The 14341-nt window shown below is 34.6% G+C and overlaps 1 protein-coding gene across 1 annotated transcript; it reads left to right on the top strand.

The window, feature by feature from the left end:
* Positions 1-6714: 6714 nt before the first annotated feature.
* LOC131951818 (ganglioside-induced differentiation-associated protein 1-like) lies at positions 6715-14024 on the top strand. The gene is made up of 7 exons (XM_059314221.1): positions 6715-7114; positions 8460-8584; positions 9958-10147; positions 11102-11272; positions 11548-11751; positions 12466-12568; positions 13122-14024. Exons 2-7 carry the CDS (start codon positions 8528-8530, stop codon positions 13330-13332), a joined length of 936 nt encoding a protein of 311 aa, XP_059170204.1. The 5' UTR covers positions 6715-7114; positions 8460-8527; the 3' UTR covers positions 13333-14024.
* Positions 14025-14341: the final 317 nt, after the last annotated feature.

The raw sequence follows: 14341 nt of genomic DNA on the forward strand, positions 1-14341 counted from the left end.
GGGTGGGGGGGGGGCAGGCCGTTTAGGGGCCCACTGCTGACCATAATTAGTATTTTTTTTTATTTTGAATTTAATTTTCGTGCATTTTTGCCTTGATATTTAGTTTGTAAAAGAAAAACACTGTAGCTGCGGTAAGATTATCTTTATTTTACAGTCACTATACCACGCTCTTCAGCAAAAAAAATAAAATCCATTACACAAAATACAGTGTAAAATATAGGCAACGCTTCAAATTTGAATGACACATTTGACTGGTTGCCCCCCTTTGATAGCTAAATAGAGGACACGTAACTGTTTGACCGATCCTCCAAAGTGTACTGTGGCGGATGGGTGGGTCAGGGGATGGGGATAACATTTCTTTTTATTTATAGTTGTATTTTTTAACCATCGTCAAGGCCGAGTTCTATTTCCCCACGCTGTCGCCGGCAAAATTCTTTTTAAAAAAACAACAAAGACCATAGCACGAGAAGCCGCTACATATGAAGTGGCTTTCATGATGCGCGGTTTTTCTTTGCGGCATTAGTTAGGGACCCGCCGAAATCCATTGAACATTTGTCAATGTTAATATGTGTTAGTGATAGTGGTTGAATTTGTATTCTGTACTATCTTGTATCCTACAAATAATAAAAAAGAATATAATACTAGAAACTTCGTTTTTATATACGTTTACTTGTTTTTTACTTTTACAAGAAATATCATAGTAAACTTTTAAGGCCTATACTTGGAATTATCTCCCCTGAGTAAGTTTTACAATGGGCGATGGTACATAGGCGCTTTGTTGTCTCTTTCAAGTTTTTTCCCGAGCCGACCCCCATCCCATCCCTCTTTTTTAGCCTCGCAAGTATCGAGTGGATCAATGTATCGTTTATGAACTACTTCCTAACCGTACGATTCACCAATTTAGCACATTTTGTCAGACACTAGACAACACTAGTCAACAGATATTAATTTATTTGCATACTATTAGTATTAGGCACATCTAAACTAATTTACAAAACAGGGAAGGTAAGATTATTTTTTATATAATTATTTAGAAATTAATTAGAACGTTTAGAATTAATTGAACATTATTATATAATTAATAGTCAATTACTATTTATACATGACGTTATTGAGGTGGGGTGTGTGAGGGTCTGGCTTTTTGTTAGTCGTTAAAAAATGTGACGTCATTTGTGGATTTCCCCCCCCCCCCCCCCCCAAATCAGAAGGTTATCCGACGCGTGAGCTGGCCACATACAGTTGTACATGTGAAAAACATGTTTCTGTCTATTTTGCATTACTGCATCATTTACCCAATCGCCATGAAAACTTTGGAAGCTGTTGAGGACAGCCACGCAAAGGTTTCTGTCATAGGCTAACATTTGTTTACATATTGGAGTGGGGACGCCCAACGGAAATATGTGATTTAGCGCCCCGAGATCTTGCATAAGCGGATGAGGTTACTACTTGAAATCACCGGCGACAGTGTCATCCTGAGCGCATCACATATGAGCAGGTTGGCCCCCACATCCAGTCGTTTAAAAGTTCCCTCAACACTGGGAATAAGTCTCGCTACTACACTCGATGACTAAATCTAATCAAGTGTTGCACCAATGTTTCTTCCGGACTGCCGGAAGAAACAATATGTCGCGCCCATCACCCGTGCAGTAATGTAACCAGTGTTTCTTCCAGACTTTTTTCTCCGGGGGGGCACTTGAAATTTTCGGGGAGGGGGGCGGTAGACTGTTAAAAGTATATATTTTCTATATAAAGTATATAAATTTCATTTCGTTCGGGGGGGGGGGCGGTAAAAGATTTTCGGGGGGGCAAAGCCCCCCCCCCCCGGACACCTGGGCCGTCGCCGAGGGACTTACAGCATGCCTTGGCGTGTCTAGTTGGTAGAAATGAACTGCCGAAATTGTTAATATTTAATTCAACTTCTGGAAAACAGGGCACACGTCTAAAAATACACGGTTGGTAACGTTTTGATAAAAGCCTCTTAAAACTCATCGTCAGTTTAGTGTGTTGGGCTAGATTTATAGAGACGGTGTTTCTCACTTCGAAAACTTATTGGGGCCATATATATATATATATATATATATATATATATATATATATATATATATATATATATATATATATATATATATATATATATATATATATATATATATATATATATATATATATATATATATATATATATATATATATATATATATAGGGGCCCAAAAAAAAATTCTGCGGGGGGGCCTTTTTTTTCTAGTTCCGCCACTGTCCGGGACTATTGGATTTATCAACTGTAACTACTGATAATCAGTGTTTCTTCCAGACTTTTTTCTCCGGGGAGGTGGGGTGGGTGGCCGGACACTGGTAAAAGTATGTTTTCTATATAAATTCCGTTTCTTTAGGGGGGGGGGATTGATAGGTCTATAGTCTATATTTACAACTTCTGATATTCGAACGATAGTCCAAGGGCGTTAATGCCGAACGGTTTCTACGTTTATCACCCTTGCATCGCACTTTTGTAAATATGACCTTTGACCTTCATTCTCGCACCGGTAAAATCGTTTTATTGACCCATGTTTTTTAGGATGCATCTATTCCAGAGTTTCTTCCAGGCATCTCTTCGGGGGGGGGGGACAAAGCCCCCCCCCCCCCCCCGAAAATTTTTTACCGCCCCCCCCCCCCCCCGAACGAAATGAAATTTATATAATTTATATAGAAAATATATACTTTTAACAGTGTCCGCCCCCCCGAAAAAAGTTTACCGCCCCCCCCCCCGAAGATTTCAAGTGCCCCCCCCCCCCCGGAGAAAAAAGTCTGGAAGAAACACTGATCTATTCGGACCCGGGTCCCAATAGCCACTACCGCTATTGGGACCCATGTCCGAAAAGCCACTTCCTTGTTTCAGTAGCGGAACTAGAAAAAATGGGCCACCCCGCAATTTTTTTTTGCACCCCCCCCCCCATATATGTATATGTATACATATAAATTATATATATATATATATATATATATATATATATATATATATATATATACATATATATACATATATATACATATATATATATACATATATATATACATATATATATATATATATATACATATATATATATATATATATATATATATATATATATATATATATATATATATATATATATATATATATAATTTATATGTATATATATATATATATATATATATATATATATATATATATATATATATATATATATATATATATATATATATATATATATATATATATATATATATATATATATACAAACACACAATACGAACATAGGATACTCAATACTGGCCTGACCGGGTTTTGAAAATAAGAAATTCAATTAAAACTAATCACTAAATGTCTGTGATTGCATTGGTATGTTTTGAAAAACTGTTTTATTTTATGATCGACTAAATACTTCTAACCCTCAAGTCGGTCAAAAGTATATAAATAATGAAAGCTTTGTATAATTAATGGTGTCTCGTGTTTTGTTTATTTTTATGTTGTTTTTTTTATATTTATATTATTAATTTTAACTACATTTCATTTTTATACTATGCCATTCTTTAGTACTTATTTTTCTTAAAATAATAATTAAGATAAGTAATTGCTGCTTAATTTGTTTAGTACAAACCTAGTAAAAGGAGCTTATTAATTATGAGCAGCCCTATTTGACTATTTAAAAAAGGGAAATAATTTATGGAAGTGGTTTGAACGTTTGCCTATCTTTCACACTACAGCTCATGTGTATATTTTTTTTTTACGCAACAGCATGTCTTAGCTACTATATAACATAACTACTGTATTAGATCTGTTTGTTATTTACCAAACCACTATCAAGGTGCCAGTGGCGAAACTAATATATATATATATATATATATATATATATATATATATATATATATATATATATTTATATATATATATTAAAAACACGTTATTAATCGTGTATTTATTTTAGACGTTTGCCTTGTTTTCTAGAACAATTAAACGTAAACAATGTCAGCACTTTATTTCTTGGATATTAGTTGTTGGGGCGCTAGATTGTCCACACCATCACCGAGATGAGCTAGCTTAGTTGTTGAGGCGCTATCTATTCGCTTCTTGTAAGGCTAAGAGCGGGAGGGGAGGTTTGGGTAAGGAACTTAAAAGGGCTAACAAAGCGCCGATGTACTTTTATCCTGTACCGAATGTGGGATGGTCTCAAAAAGTCGTCTTAATATCCAGCGGCCTCTCGCGCAATTGATGTTTTTTTCAAAAGAATTTTGCCGACAACAGCGTGTGTTTGATTGTAGGAAAAAGAATATACAAGAGCGTGGGATGGTGTCAATAGAATAAAGATAATCCAACCGCAGCTATAGTATTCTTTTTTCAAAATAACCATCAGGTAAAAAATGCAAGAAAATTAATTTTTTTAACTATAAAAAAAAATGATTATGGGCGGCTGTGGGCCCCCTAAACGGCGTGCCCCCCCCCCCCCTCCCCGCATTGCGGGGTCTGGCGGCACTGTAGTTCCGCCCCTGCCTTGTTTTTAATGCTCAGTCGGTGTCACTCACGACCCACCTCATCATACTATGATCATAAGTTAATTTGCACTCTCTAAATATTTAATACATAAAAGTATTAACAAATATCATGCAAATATATATTTGTGACTTTTTTTCCTGTGACTTTTTTTCCTGTGACTTTTTTTCTGTGTTTTTTTTCCTGTGTTTTTTTTTTCCTGTGACTTTTTTTCCCTACAATCTCGTGTAACGGCATATCGCTTATTGAAATAATATTAAATTTATCCCAACATCCTTTGTTACTTGCCTCGCCTTTTATTTTTATCTAGATCTAGAGATCTAGATCTAGAATCAAGAATCTAGCTGACAGAATCAGGATTCAGAGATGCTGTTGTTAGGAAAAGAAAAAACAGGGTCAAGAAAACGGAAAATCTCATCGTGTCTGTTAACTTAATCATTAAGTTAATAAGTTAATGTTAATAAATGTTAAGTTATAGATTAGATCTATGATCTAGACTAGATCTAAAATCTAAATTAAATCTAATCTAGAAAATACTAAAATATCTAGAATTAGAATAGATATCTAGGGCGTTGGGAAATTGCGAGACGCGAAAAGCGAAATGGCGAGGCGGGAAAATGTGAGAAGATAATGCGAGACATACCCGCGGAATCAAGGGTAAATAGCGAGACACTTTTTGCGAAAAAAAGTTTTTTTTATGCTTTTTACATCTTTATTTATTTAAATTGTTTTGTTTTGTTTTAAAATAAACAAGCATGTAGCCATACCCTTTAACACGAGTGTTGTATGTTGTTATTTTTTTATCTAGATTTTATTATATATATAGATAGATACTAAGAAGATATAGATAGATCTAGATCTATTTATTTTAAAATCCTAATACATTGTTGCTGTGCTACTGTCATCGCCCGCTCTCGTTAGCCAGAGGAAAATCCCGTCTCAGTCGACATTAATTTTAAAAATCTAGGCCGCTCATGTTTATACAAACGTGAGCTGTGTCATTGTGAATTGGTTTATACTGTGCTAACACAGAACACGAATATGAACAGAATGGGAAAAAAATGTACGCCTGACGATAATCTGAATAAAGTCATTAAAGTCCGCTATCGACAAAACTACCATTTAATAGCTAAAAGGAGTCTTCCATAAATGACGTCACACTTTTTTTGACGATTTTTACACCCTGTCACACATTTTCACAAAATACCAGACCCCCCCCCCCCCCCCACTAAAATGACGTCACATCGATATATCCCAAAATCTTGTCTAATTTCTGTCAAAATCGAGTATTTTAATCAATTCCTATTACAATTTATTAAAACAGATTTCTAAAACGCGAAATAACGTCTAACATTGCTTTTTTATAGTGTGACGTCACAACATCTAACCCCCCCCCCCCCTCATTTCTATGCAACAATACATAATACGTTTGCGGCGGCAGCGGATTCGGCCACGGTGATCTTCAAAGACGGTAAATCGGGCGGCCTCGGCGTTCCGCACAAAAGAAAGAAGTTGATCTATCGTCGGCGGTATTTCCGTCGGTTTCGAACAAGGTGGTATTCTAAGTTGACACAAAAGATCATCAGTATGTCTAGCGACGGAAAAATTGGAAGTTTTAACATTTTAAACGAAACGTCGTTGAAGTCAGGACCAAATCTATATATATAATTCTCTTCTGGGATCAGTTAGAAAACAAGCTGCAAGCGCCTCCTTGCAGTCCCCTCTCTTTCTCTTTCTCTCTATCACTATCACCCCCCACCCCACCCCAACATTGTCTGGTGAGCGGTGTTCACTCTAAATTTTTACAAAGCTAAATGTTTACAAATCGAAGAGCCGTACAGCCGGGTTTCTATTAGGGGCAGATAATTTAGTTCGATTTTAAACATACAGGAGGTAACTAAGAAATAACTAATAGTAGGCTGCTTTCACGGGGGGGGGGTGTAGGGTCGGGGTTAGGGGAAAGTGGGAAGGGGGGGGGGTTAGTGTTTTAAAGCAAATATTTTCAGTGGCAGCATTGGTACTGTCGAATTTACAAATTATGAATTACTGAAAAGTAGAAAATAAAACAACTAAATAGCGGCGTATGATACGCTGCGGGTAGGCTCGTACCACTGAAAATCGGGTGCGGTAAATTTTTCGCAGAAATTTTCGCATTTCAACACCACTTAGCGTAAATATCGGGTTGTGGTAAAATGCGAGACAAAAGGTCACGTGACCGACCGTTTTCGCGTTTTTTGTTTGTTTTGTTCTGTTCCAAAGTTGGTACATTTAATTTTTAAAAAGATTTACCGTGGCGGAGCACGGGATGCAGCTAGTTAATATATAACTTTAACCATTAACTTTGCACCTTCAATAATTGAATCAAATCTCGGCCCGGAAATTGCGCTACTGCCGCCGTATCAAAATTGATTCTGGTTTCCGTCAGGCAAAACCTAGCTCGCTAGCCAGATTCTCATTTGAAAATCATTCACTTCACTCAAATCACCATGAATATCGAACTAGTCTAGGAATAAACGACCTGCTATTGATTAAACTTTTTCTCGTCACCATCGACGTATCTTAGAGTAATTTACACTTCTTGGACAGGTATGTAGAAATATTAATAATTAATTTATTTAATAACTAAACCTGATAGCCGTTGTTTTTTTACATGTACACCTAGATTTTTGTTTTAAGTTTCTTATAAAGTCTTTCCTTTTTAAATTTAACCCTCGCTTGAATTAGATAATGCCTCAAGAAGTGAATATGGTCTTAAAATTTCAGCCGACGATCGGCAAATGTCGATAATTACCTATTATCGATAATGGCCGAAGCGGTTAAGAATAATGATACTTATTATGTATCTATTGAAATCTTAACTAATTCAAGGCATCTGCAACTGATAGTTATATTTTAACAATGTTCAATCATTATATTTTATTAAAAAGACAATATTTTATTTTATTCATAATATACGGTGTTGGACCAACACTGAATTAGCATTTCGTTTTCTTGAAAAATATGAAGGCCTCATACTAAAATTATTAAATATTTATGGAGTTTTATGGGCAACCTCCAGTTAAGCCTTACATTTTACATCAAATACATTTGCCCACTTTGTATAATTTAATTTTTTTTTTCAAGTGTGCACTTTTATCTGCGTACACAAAAATATTTTTTTTATGGAGAGGGGGCAATCACCGGTTAAAGTATAAATTTTCTTTATGAAATATTTCTTTTTTCCATTTTTCAAGCCTGTCATCATCTTTTCCTTTTTGTGCCAGAGACACAAAGGGCTTCAAACCTTTAGCTTAAGTGTAAATAAACAAGTATGAAACTTGCCAATGATTTTGTAAATAGGCCTACATACTATAATATGACAACCTACTGCCACAGGGTCAGCATAAACTTATGTACTAGAGTTATTCTGCACCAGTAATCAACAATTAGCAAGAACATTTTTGCCAGTAATAGAAAAAACTAAACACCTAAACCTAACTCTGGTCCTGACCCCCAAAGCTTAACCCTCATATTTAAGGTTAAATTTATGTATAGGCAACTCCTCCCATCCATGTGTGTACAGCTAATTTAAATAGAGCCCATTGTGCATGGTATTTCAATTAACCTCACTTAGGGGGCCTACAAGTTATTCATTTAGTGTATTAAGCCAGGTCATGTATTTAATTTATTAATATAAAACTTGTTTTGCAGAAATTTAAATGTTTATAATCTAAAACGTAATATAAATTATTAATCTCTTGTTTTAGCTTACAATGATCCATTATTTAAAAAAAATTAAAAAAAAAGAACTTGCATTTTCTGCTGAACAGCTTACTCATTGACCTTTGTATATACATTGTTTACACTAATTGTTTGTGTTAAAATTAGCTACACATAAAAAGTTTTTGGTTTTTTTTTTTACCTGAAAGTTTTTCTTTATTTTTAAAAATAGGCTTAAGGTCTTGTGTAGATAGAGTAGCCATACATAGGAGGACTTCACAGTAGGAAGTTTGTTTTACTATGGCATCCCTACCAGTACAGCTATTTTTCTGGCCAGAATCATTCTTTTCTCAAAAGGTAACTAGCCAATCTTTTTTTTTTTAAATTAAATTTTTTCTTTATAGTTAATATAATTTTATTTTTACAAATGTAACAATAATATTTCAGTATTTAATATTTCCAGCTTTGGTTCTCACTCAAAGTCAATGAACATTTCATTGGCTGAAACTTAAGTAGGCCTAAGTCCTTACTCAAAGCCAATGAACATTTCATAGGCTGAATCTAAGTTCTTACTCAAAGCCAATGAACATTTCATAGGCTGAATCTAAGTTCTTACTCAAAGCCAATGAACATTTCATAGGCTGAAACTAAGTTCTTATGCAAAGCAAATGAACATTTCATAGGCTGAAACTTAGTTCTTATCTAACCTTATTGTCAAAATCAACATTCCCTAGGCAAAAATGTAGTTCTTATTTAATCAGAGGTCTAAATCAACATTCCCTGCACAAAAATTTAATTTGTATCTAGGTTGTTCTAGATTATAAACCCAATTCCTCCATGCTGCAGTGGATCAATTTACCTACTGTGCTATTTCATTATTTGACATTCTTTAAAGTCATTTTGCTTAAAGTTTTATTACAGCTGAGAGATCAATGTGATTAAAAATGCAATGGTGCAGTAAGCTTGGTCTAGCAACCTGCAGTGATTCGAATCAATAAAAAACTCACTTTATTTAATGTATAAATAAAATTAGAGATTGGGTGCACCCATTTTATCCTTTGGTGAAATGGGGATATTTGTTATCATACTGGGAGATAGACCGACATAGAAATTGTTTTCCAGAGCCCATTATAAAAGTAAAGTTAAAAAAGTTTCCTTTTCAAACCTGATTGTGTATAGGGCAAGTGAAGTAAAGTTCACTTTGTTTCGGTGAGCTCGGTCCACCCCCTTAAATTTCCCTAACGTGAGTTAGGTAGCCATCAGAGTTGGGTGAACTCAGGGGTGGTCTACTGACTTGAGCTTGACTCGGATTTAAACTCGAGACTTACGGTTAGCAGTCCAGCTCTCTACCGCTAGACCACTCCATCCCTTAGAGCCCATTATAGCTCCCTGTAAAAGTTATATATAGGGTTTGTGCTAGAATAAAGTTCCTTCATCATCATCATCTATTCCCATTAGTGCCTAAGTCACATAGCACAGATTAAGTAGTGTTTGTCTGTTTCAATTAACTTGGCATACAAAGGGATAGTGTGGTCAGTACTATGCCCAGCCGTCTTTGACTCCCTACCATGAGTCAGCTCCCCATCAGAGCTGGGTGGACTCAGGGGTGCCCTACAGAACCTGGGATTCAATCTCTAGACTTTTGGGTTACCAGTCGTAATCTCTACCATCCAACCATGCCATCCCTTCTAATATAGCAGTGATGTTTACAAGGCCATGTCCTGTTTTAGGCTCAGTTGGCGCTGGAAGAGAAAAAGGTCAAGTACAAGCAAACAGTCATCTGCCTGCCTGAACACCAACAGACTGAGCCCTGGTACCTGCGACTAAACCCAAAAGGGCAAGTACCCATGCTGAAGCTGGGCGACAAGTTCGTCACAGAGCCTGAAAATGTCATAGACACCGTGGATAAACTCAATAACGGTAACTTATAGATGTTGGTGTTAGTATTTTTAAATTGTATACTTTCCTTTTTTGTTTACTGTTTTAAAAAATTATTTCTCCAATAATAATAACTGTAATTATCTTGCGTTTTTGTTAGAATTATACGTTTATTGTTATGTAATTTTTTTAATAACCCCTAATACAGGAAACTACAATGGTGCTACTGTGTATTTTAACCTTAAAGTTTGGTTTTAAAAACAAAACTACAAATGGTAACTTATTATCATTATAATTTTAGTTAAGGCATAGATAATTATTTTGTTGAATCAAAACAAGTTTGACTATCCCTTTCCTCTATGATGAGTCTTCAAATAGTTTTTTCTTTTCTCTTGTTTCTTTTAATTTTTCTGTTTGATTACATTTCCTGGGCAATCAAAATGTGCACAGTGCTGCATAGTCAGGCACAGATGATAAAGACCTTAACTTGCCTGAAAAATGCAGAGGCACAAACTTAAATCCATCTTCTTTTTTTATTTTAAACGAGCCGACCCACTGCGTAGTATACGCCGCTATTTAGGTGTTTTATTTTCTACTTTTCAGTAATTCACAATTTGTGATTTCGACACTACCCTACCTTCCCCTGCCCCCTTGAAAGCAGCTGTTCTTGATGACAGTCTACAGGTGACAATGAAAAGATCAAGCAGAACTTCTTAACCTCCTATTAGTTTCAAATTGTTTAAAAGTTAAATTATCCGCCCCTTATAGCCTACACTAATTTGACCCGGCTCTACGATTGTAAACATTCAGGGTGAACCACAGCTCACCAGACTGGTGGTGGTGTGGGTGGTAGCGAAATGGTCTCTTGCGCATGGCTGGGGAGCGAGGGAGGGGGCGGGAGGAGGGTTAGATTTTCAGATTGCGTCGTCTTGTCCATGAAGAGAATAATATGTACAGATTAGTGCCTAATTATGTATAATAAATTATTTTTATCAGCTCCTGTGCTTGTCCCTGACCCCAGCACACCAGAGGGCAAGCTAGTGCAGGAATGGAGGTCAAAGTTTAACAGCCTCAATGTAGAAGATTTGACCTTTGGTGTCTTGTTGCACCCTGAACTTGCAGTTGGTAAAATCAAGATGCCATATATGTACAGAATAACTAAGGAAGGTAACTCTAAAATATTTTATTAAATGTAATTTTTTTTTTCTACTTAAAATTTTAAATTATATTTGAAATTTTTTGAAGGCACCAAACATAGCTAACATTCATTTATTTAATACCATTACAAAATTCTGTTTCACACCATAGTTTTGTATTTTAAATATAAATACATTACAGTGAGAAAAATGTTTTTTTTTTTTGCTCTAACAAATGAACTAAAAATGTGTCTTTATTATTATTTATTATTCTGACTTTTGAATCATAAACCTTCTACTATCAAGGATATGAAACCATAAAAGAAGTTGCGAGGATGAATGCACTTCGAGACAAAAACCCAGACCTGAGAGAAGCCTATGATGACAAAATTGAGAAATTTAGAAACAATCCCTCTATTATGCTAGACAAGAACTACATTGCTAAACTGATTGATGGCCTTGAAACATTGTTTGATGAGCTAGAAGCCCAGTTAAGGAAAAGCAGAACTAGTGAGGTTTTTTTTAAAGTAAACTGAAAATTTGTATTTATTTACCAACAAAACAAATTATTGTTTAGTAGCAAGCTGCAAGTGTTACCACACCACATAATTTCAAGGTTGAACTATATTTATTAAATGTTTTATTTTTAAAACTAAGAAAACTACTGATTTTTGCGATATCATAATGCTGCACTTGAACAAAGCAAAGTGCTTTATTGTAAGATAATATTATAAAGTCTAACATTTGATATTATAAGCTTATGAATCTTTGTGAGCTCATTGTTCAGATTTGTTTTATTTTTTGACTAAAAAGTTAATTTTTTTAAATTCCTTAAAAAATTATAGCCATCTTTTTAAAACTTTAGTAAAACAACAATTAGAACATAAAATTAAAAATAAATAATTGCTTAAGTTAGTTTTTCTGTAACTGGAGTGTGTAAAGAGGAACAACCAAAGAAATACCCAACAAGACAGGAAGAGTGATGGGGAGTAGAAAAATAAAAACATAGTATTTTTCAGATTTCACATTTAGAAAAAAAACAACAGGAATCTGAAACCGATAATAAAATGATTTTTCAGATTTTAAAAATTTCTTTGGGATTTTTTCTTTTTTTATGCCAACAGGCTTTGCTGTTCGACAAAAATAAATTAGCGGTTTTTTTTTGTAAAAAAAAGAATTGTTACTATTCAGCTAAATATTTATTTGCATGTGAAATTTTAACAGAAAACATCACCCAGCACTGGTTGTGTGGGCCAAATTTTACTGCAGCAGATATTACCCTCTGTATCCTTCTGGGCAGGCTCATCAACGTTGGTCTCATCCAGAGGTTGGTCAACTCATCTTAACAACAAAAATTTTTTTTAGATTATTGACAATTTTCCACCTTTCTTTGATCCAATGATTTTTCAATTTTTATATTTGTTTTATATACTTAAAAATACATTTAAAAAATGTATTAAAAAATTAATTCATGGTTCTTTAGTGTAGTTTTATATCTCTGCATCATTATAAGATTTAACTACAACTTTCAGCTGGGACTAGTTTTGATATTCGTAAATTTATCTAATAATCTCTACTAATGTTGCCAATTGTGTCTGCATGGCTAATAAGTACAAACTACATTTGTAGAAGCTTGTCCATAGGACACCTCTGGTGGGTGCCTGACTGGAATTAGGGAAAGTAAAGGTGACTGGGCATAGTGCGGATTACAAAACCTGCCTTCATAGAAATTAAACTCTACTTCATCTGCCCTATGGGCAATCGAATCTGAAAGGGCACAGTATTTATAACAGACACTAATGAAACTAATGTTGTCCATACTCCAGCATAATGTAAAAAAATAATAATAAAACAGTTCAAACACTTTCATTTCACTACAGGTTTTTGAAAGCTGAGAAGCGTCCAGCCCTAATCGAGTACTGGAACCAAGCCCAGCAGAGAGGAACCATTAAGAAGGTTGTGTTGGGTCCCAAGAAAGGCTTGATGGTGTACCTGGCCAAAAAGGCAATCACCAAGGTAGCAAGAGGTGCTGTGGTGGCCGTGGGAATGGTTGCATTTGGCATTTATGCTTCGAACAAATTATTTTTTTAAAGTGCTGAATGTTTTTTTTATCAGTGGCTTGAGTTGTATATTTCTTAGCCATGGGTTTACAAATATTGTAGAGCAATGATTTGTGGCGGGGAGTAAAATATCTTATTTTAATTGATAATTTTTTAGTGAGAATATAATGTGGTTGCATTCAATCCGTTTATAAATATGATTGTTTTTAATCAAATTGCATCAATGTTAATGTTATAGAAATTTGTGATGACTTACAAATTTTTTTATGTAATGCAAACATGGAGTTGTGCAGTTATAGAATGTCGAATATTTATTTTAATGTACAAAATTATGTAACCACTGTGCCGATTGGGCTTTCTGATTGTAACATTCGGTGTTCCTTAGTTACACCTAAACCAGAAATGGTAAACTCTAAATTTGAAGTTTAAATTAAATTTAAAGATAAACTTTTCTACCTCTGATCCTTGAACCTGAAATGAGGAAAATTTAAAATGGTGTTTCTGTTTAAGGGCCAACACTGCCAGTAGGAGAGAGATGTTATAAAATGTACTGTTTTTTTTTTAACTTTACCCTTGTTTACCCTGGTATTAAATATGCAATTTACTTTTTTCATGTTTAAAATATGTTTATGTACAAAGACAATAAATATGGTGCTAGTGTGTGCCTTCTGCTATTAATTTTTTGTAAACATTTATCTGAGAAAGACATTTTTATTCTTATTGTTTTTTTACGGGTATAAAAAATAAATAAAACAAAATTAAATTAACTCATGTTGTGTTGTCTTTTTGCTTTCTGGCTTTCTGTGATGTCACTCCCAGGAAGCTTGTGTGCATTTATGTGGATTGCTTCTTCTTTTTTTTTTTTTTTTGGTGCTTTTACATTCATAAAAATTTCTTTATACGCTCATTTTGAAAACAAGGGCAGCAATTCAACCTCTCTCCAGCAGCATTTGTGTCTGTTTTAGCCTAGCTTTGCCTTGTAACATTTGCATTTGCTTACCTCCTTCTTGCTGACTTAATCTTTATTTTCCAGTTAATAT

This window comes from Physella acuta, unplaced genomic scaffold, assembly GCF_028476545.2.
Source record: "Physella acuta isolate Inbredline_101_S28 unplaced genomic scaffold, ASM2847654v3 ptg000830l, whole genome shotgun sequence".
NCBI classification, from domain to species: domain Eukaryota; kingdom Metazoa; phylum Mollusca; class Gastropoda; family Physidae; genus Physella; species Physella acuta.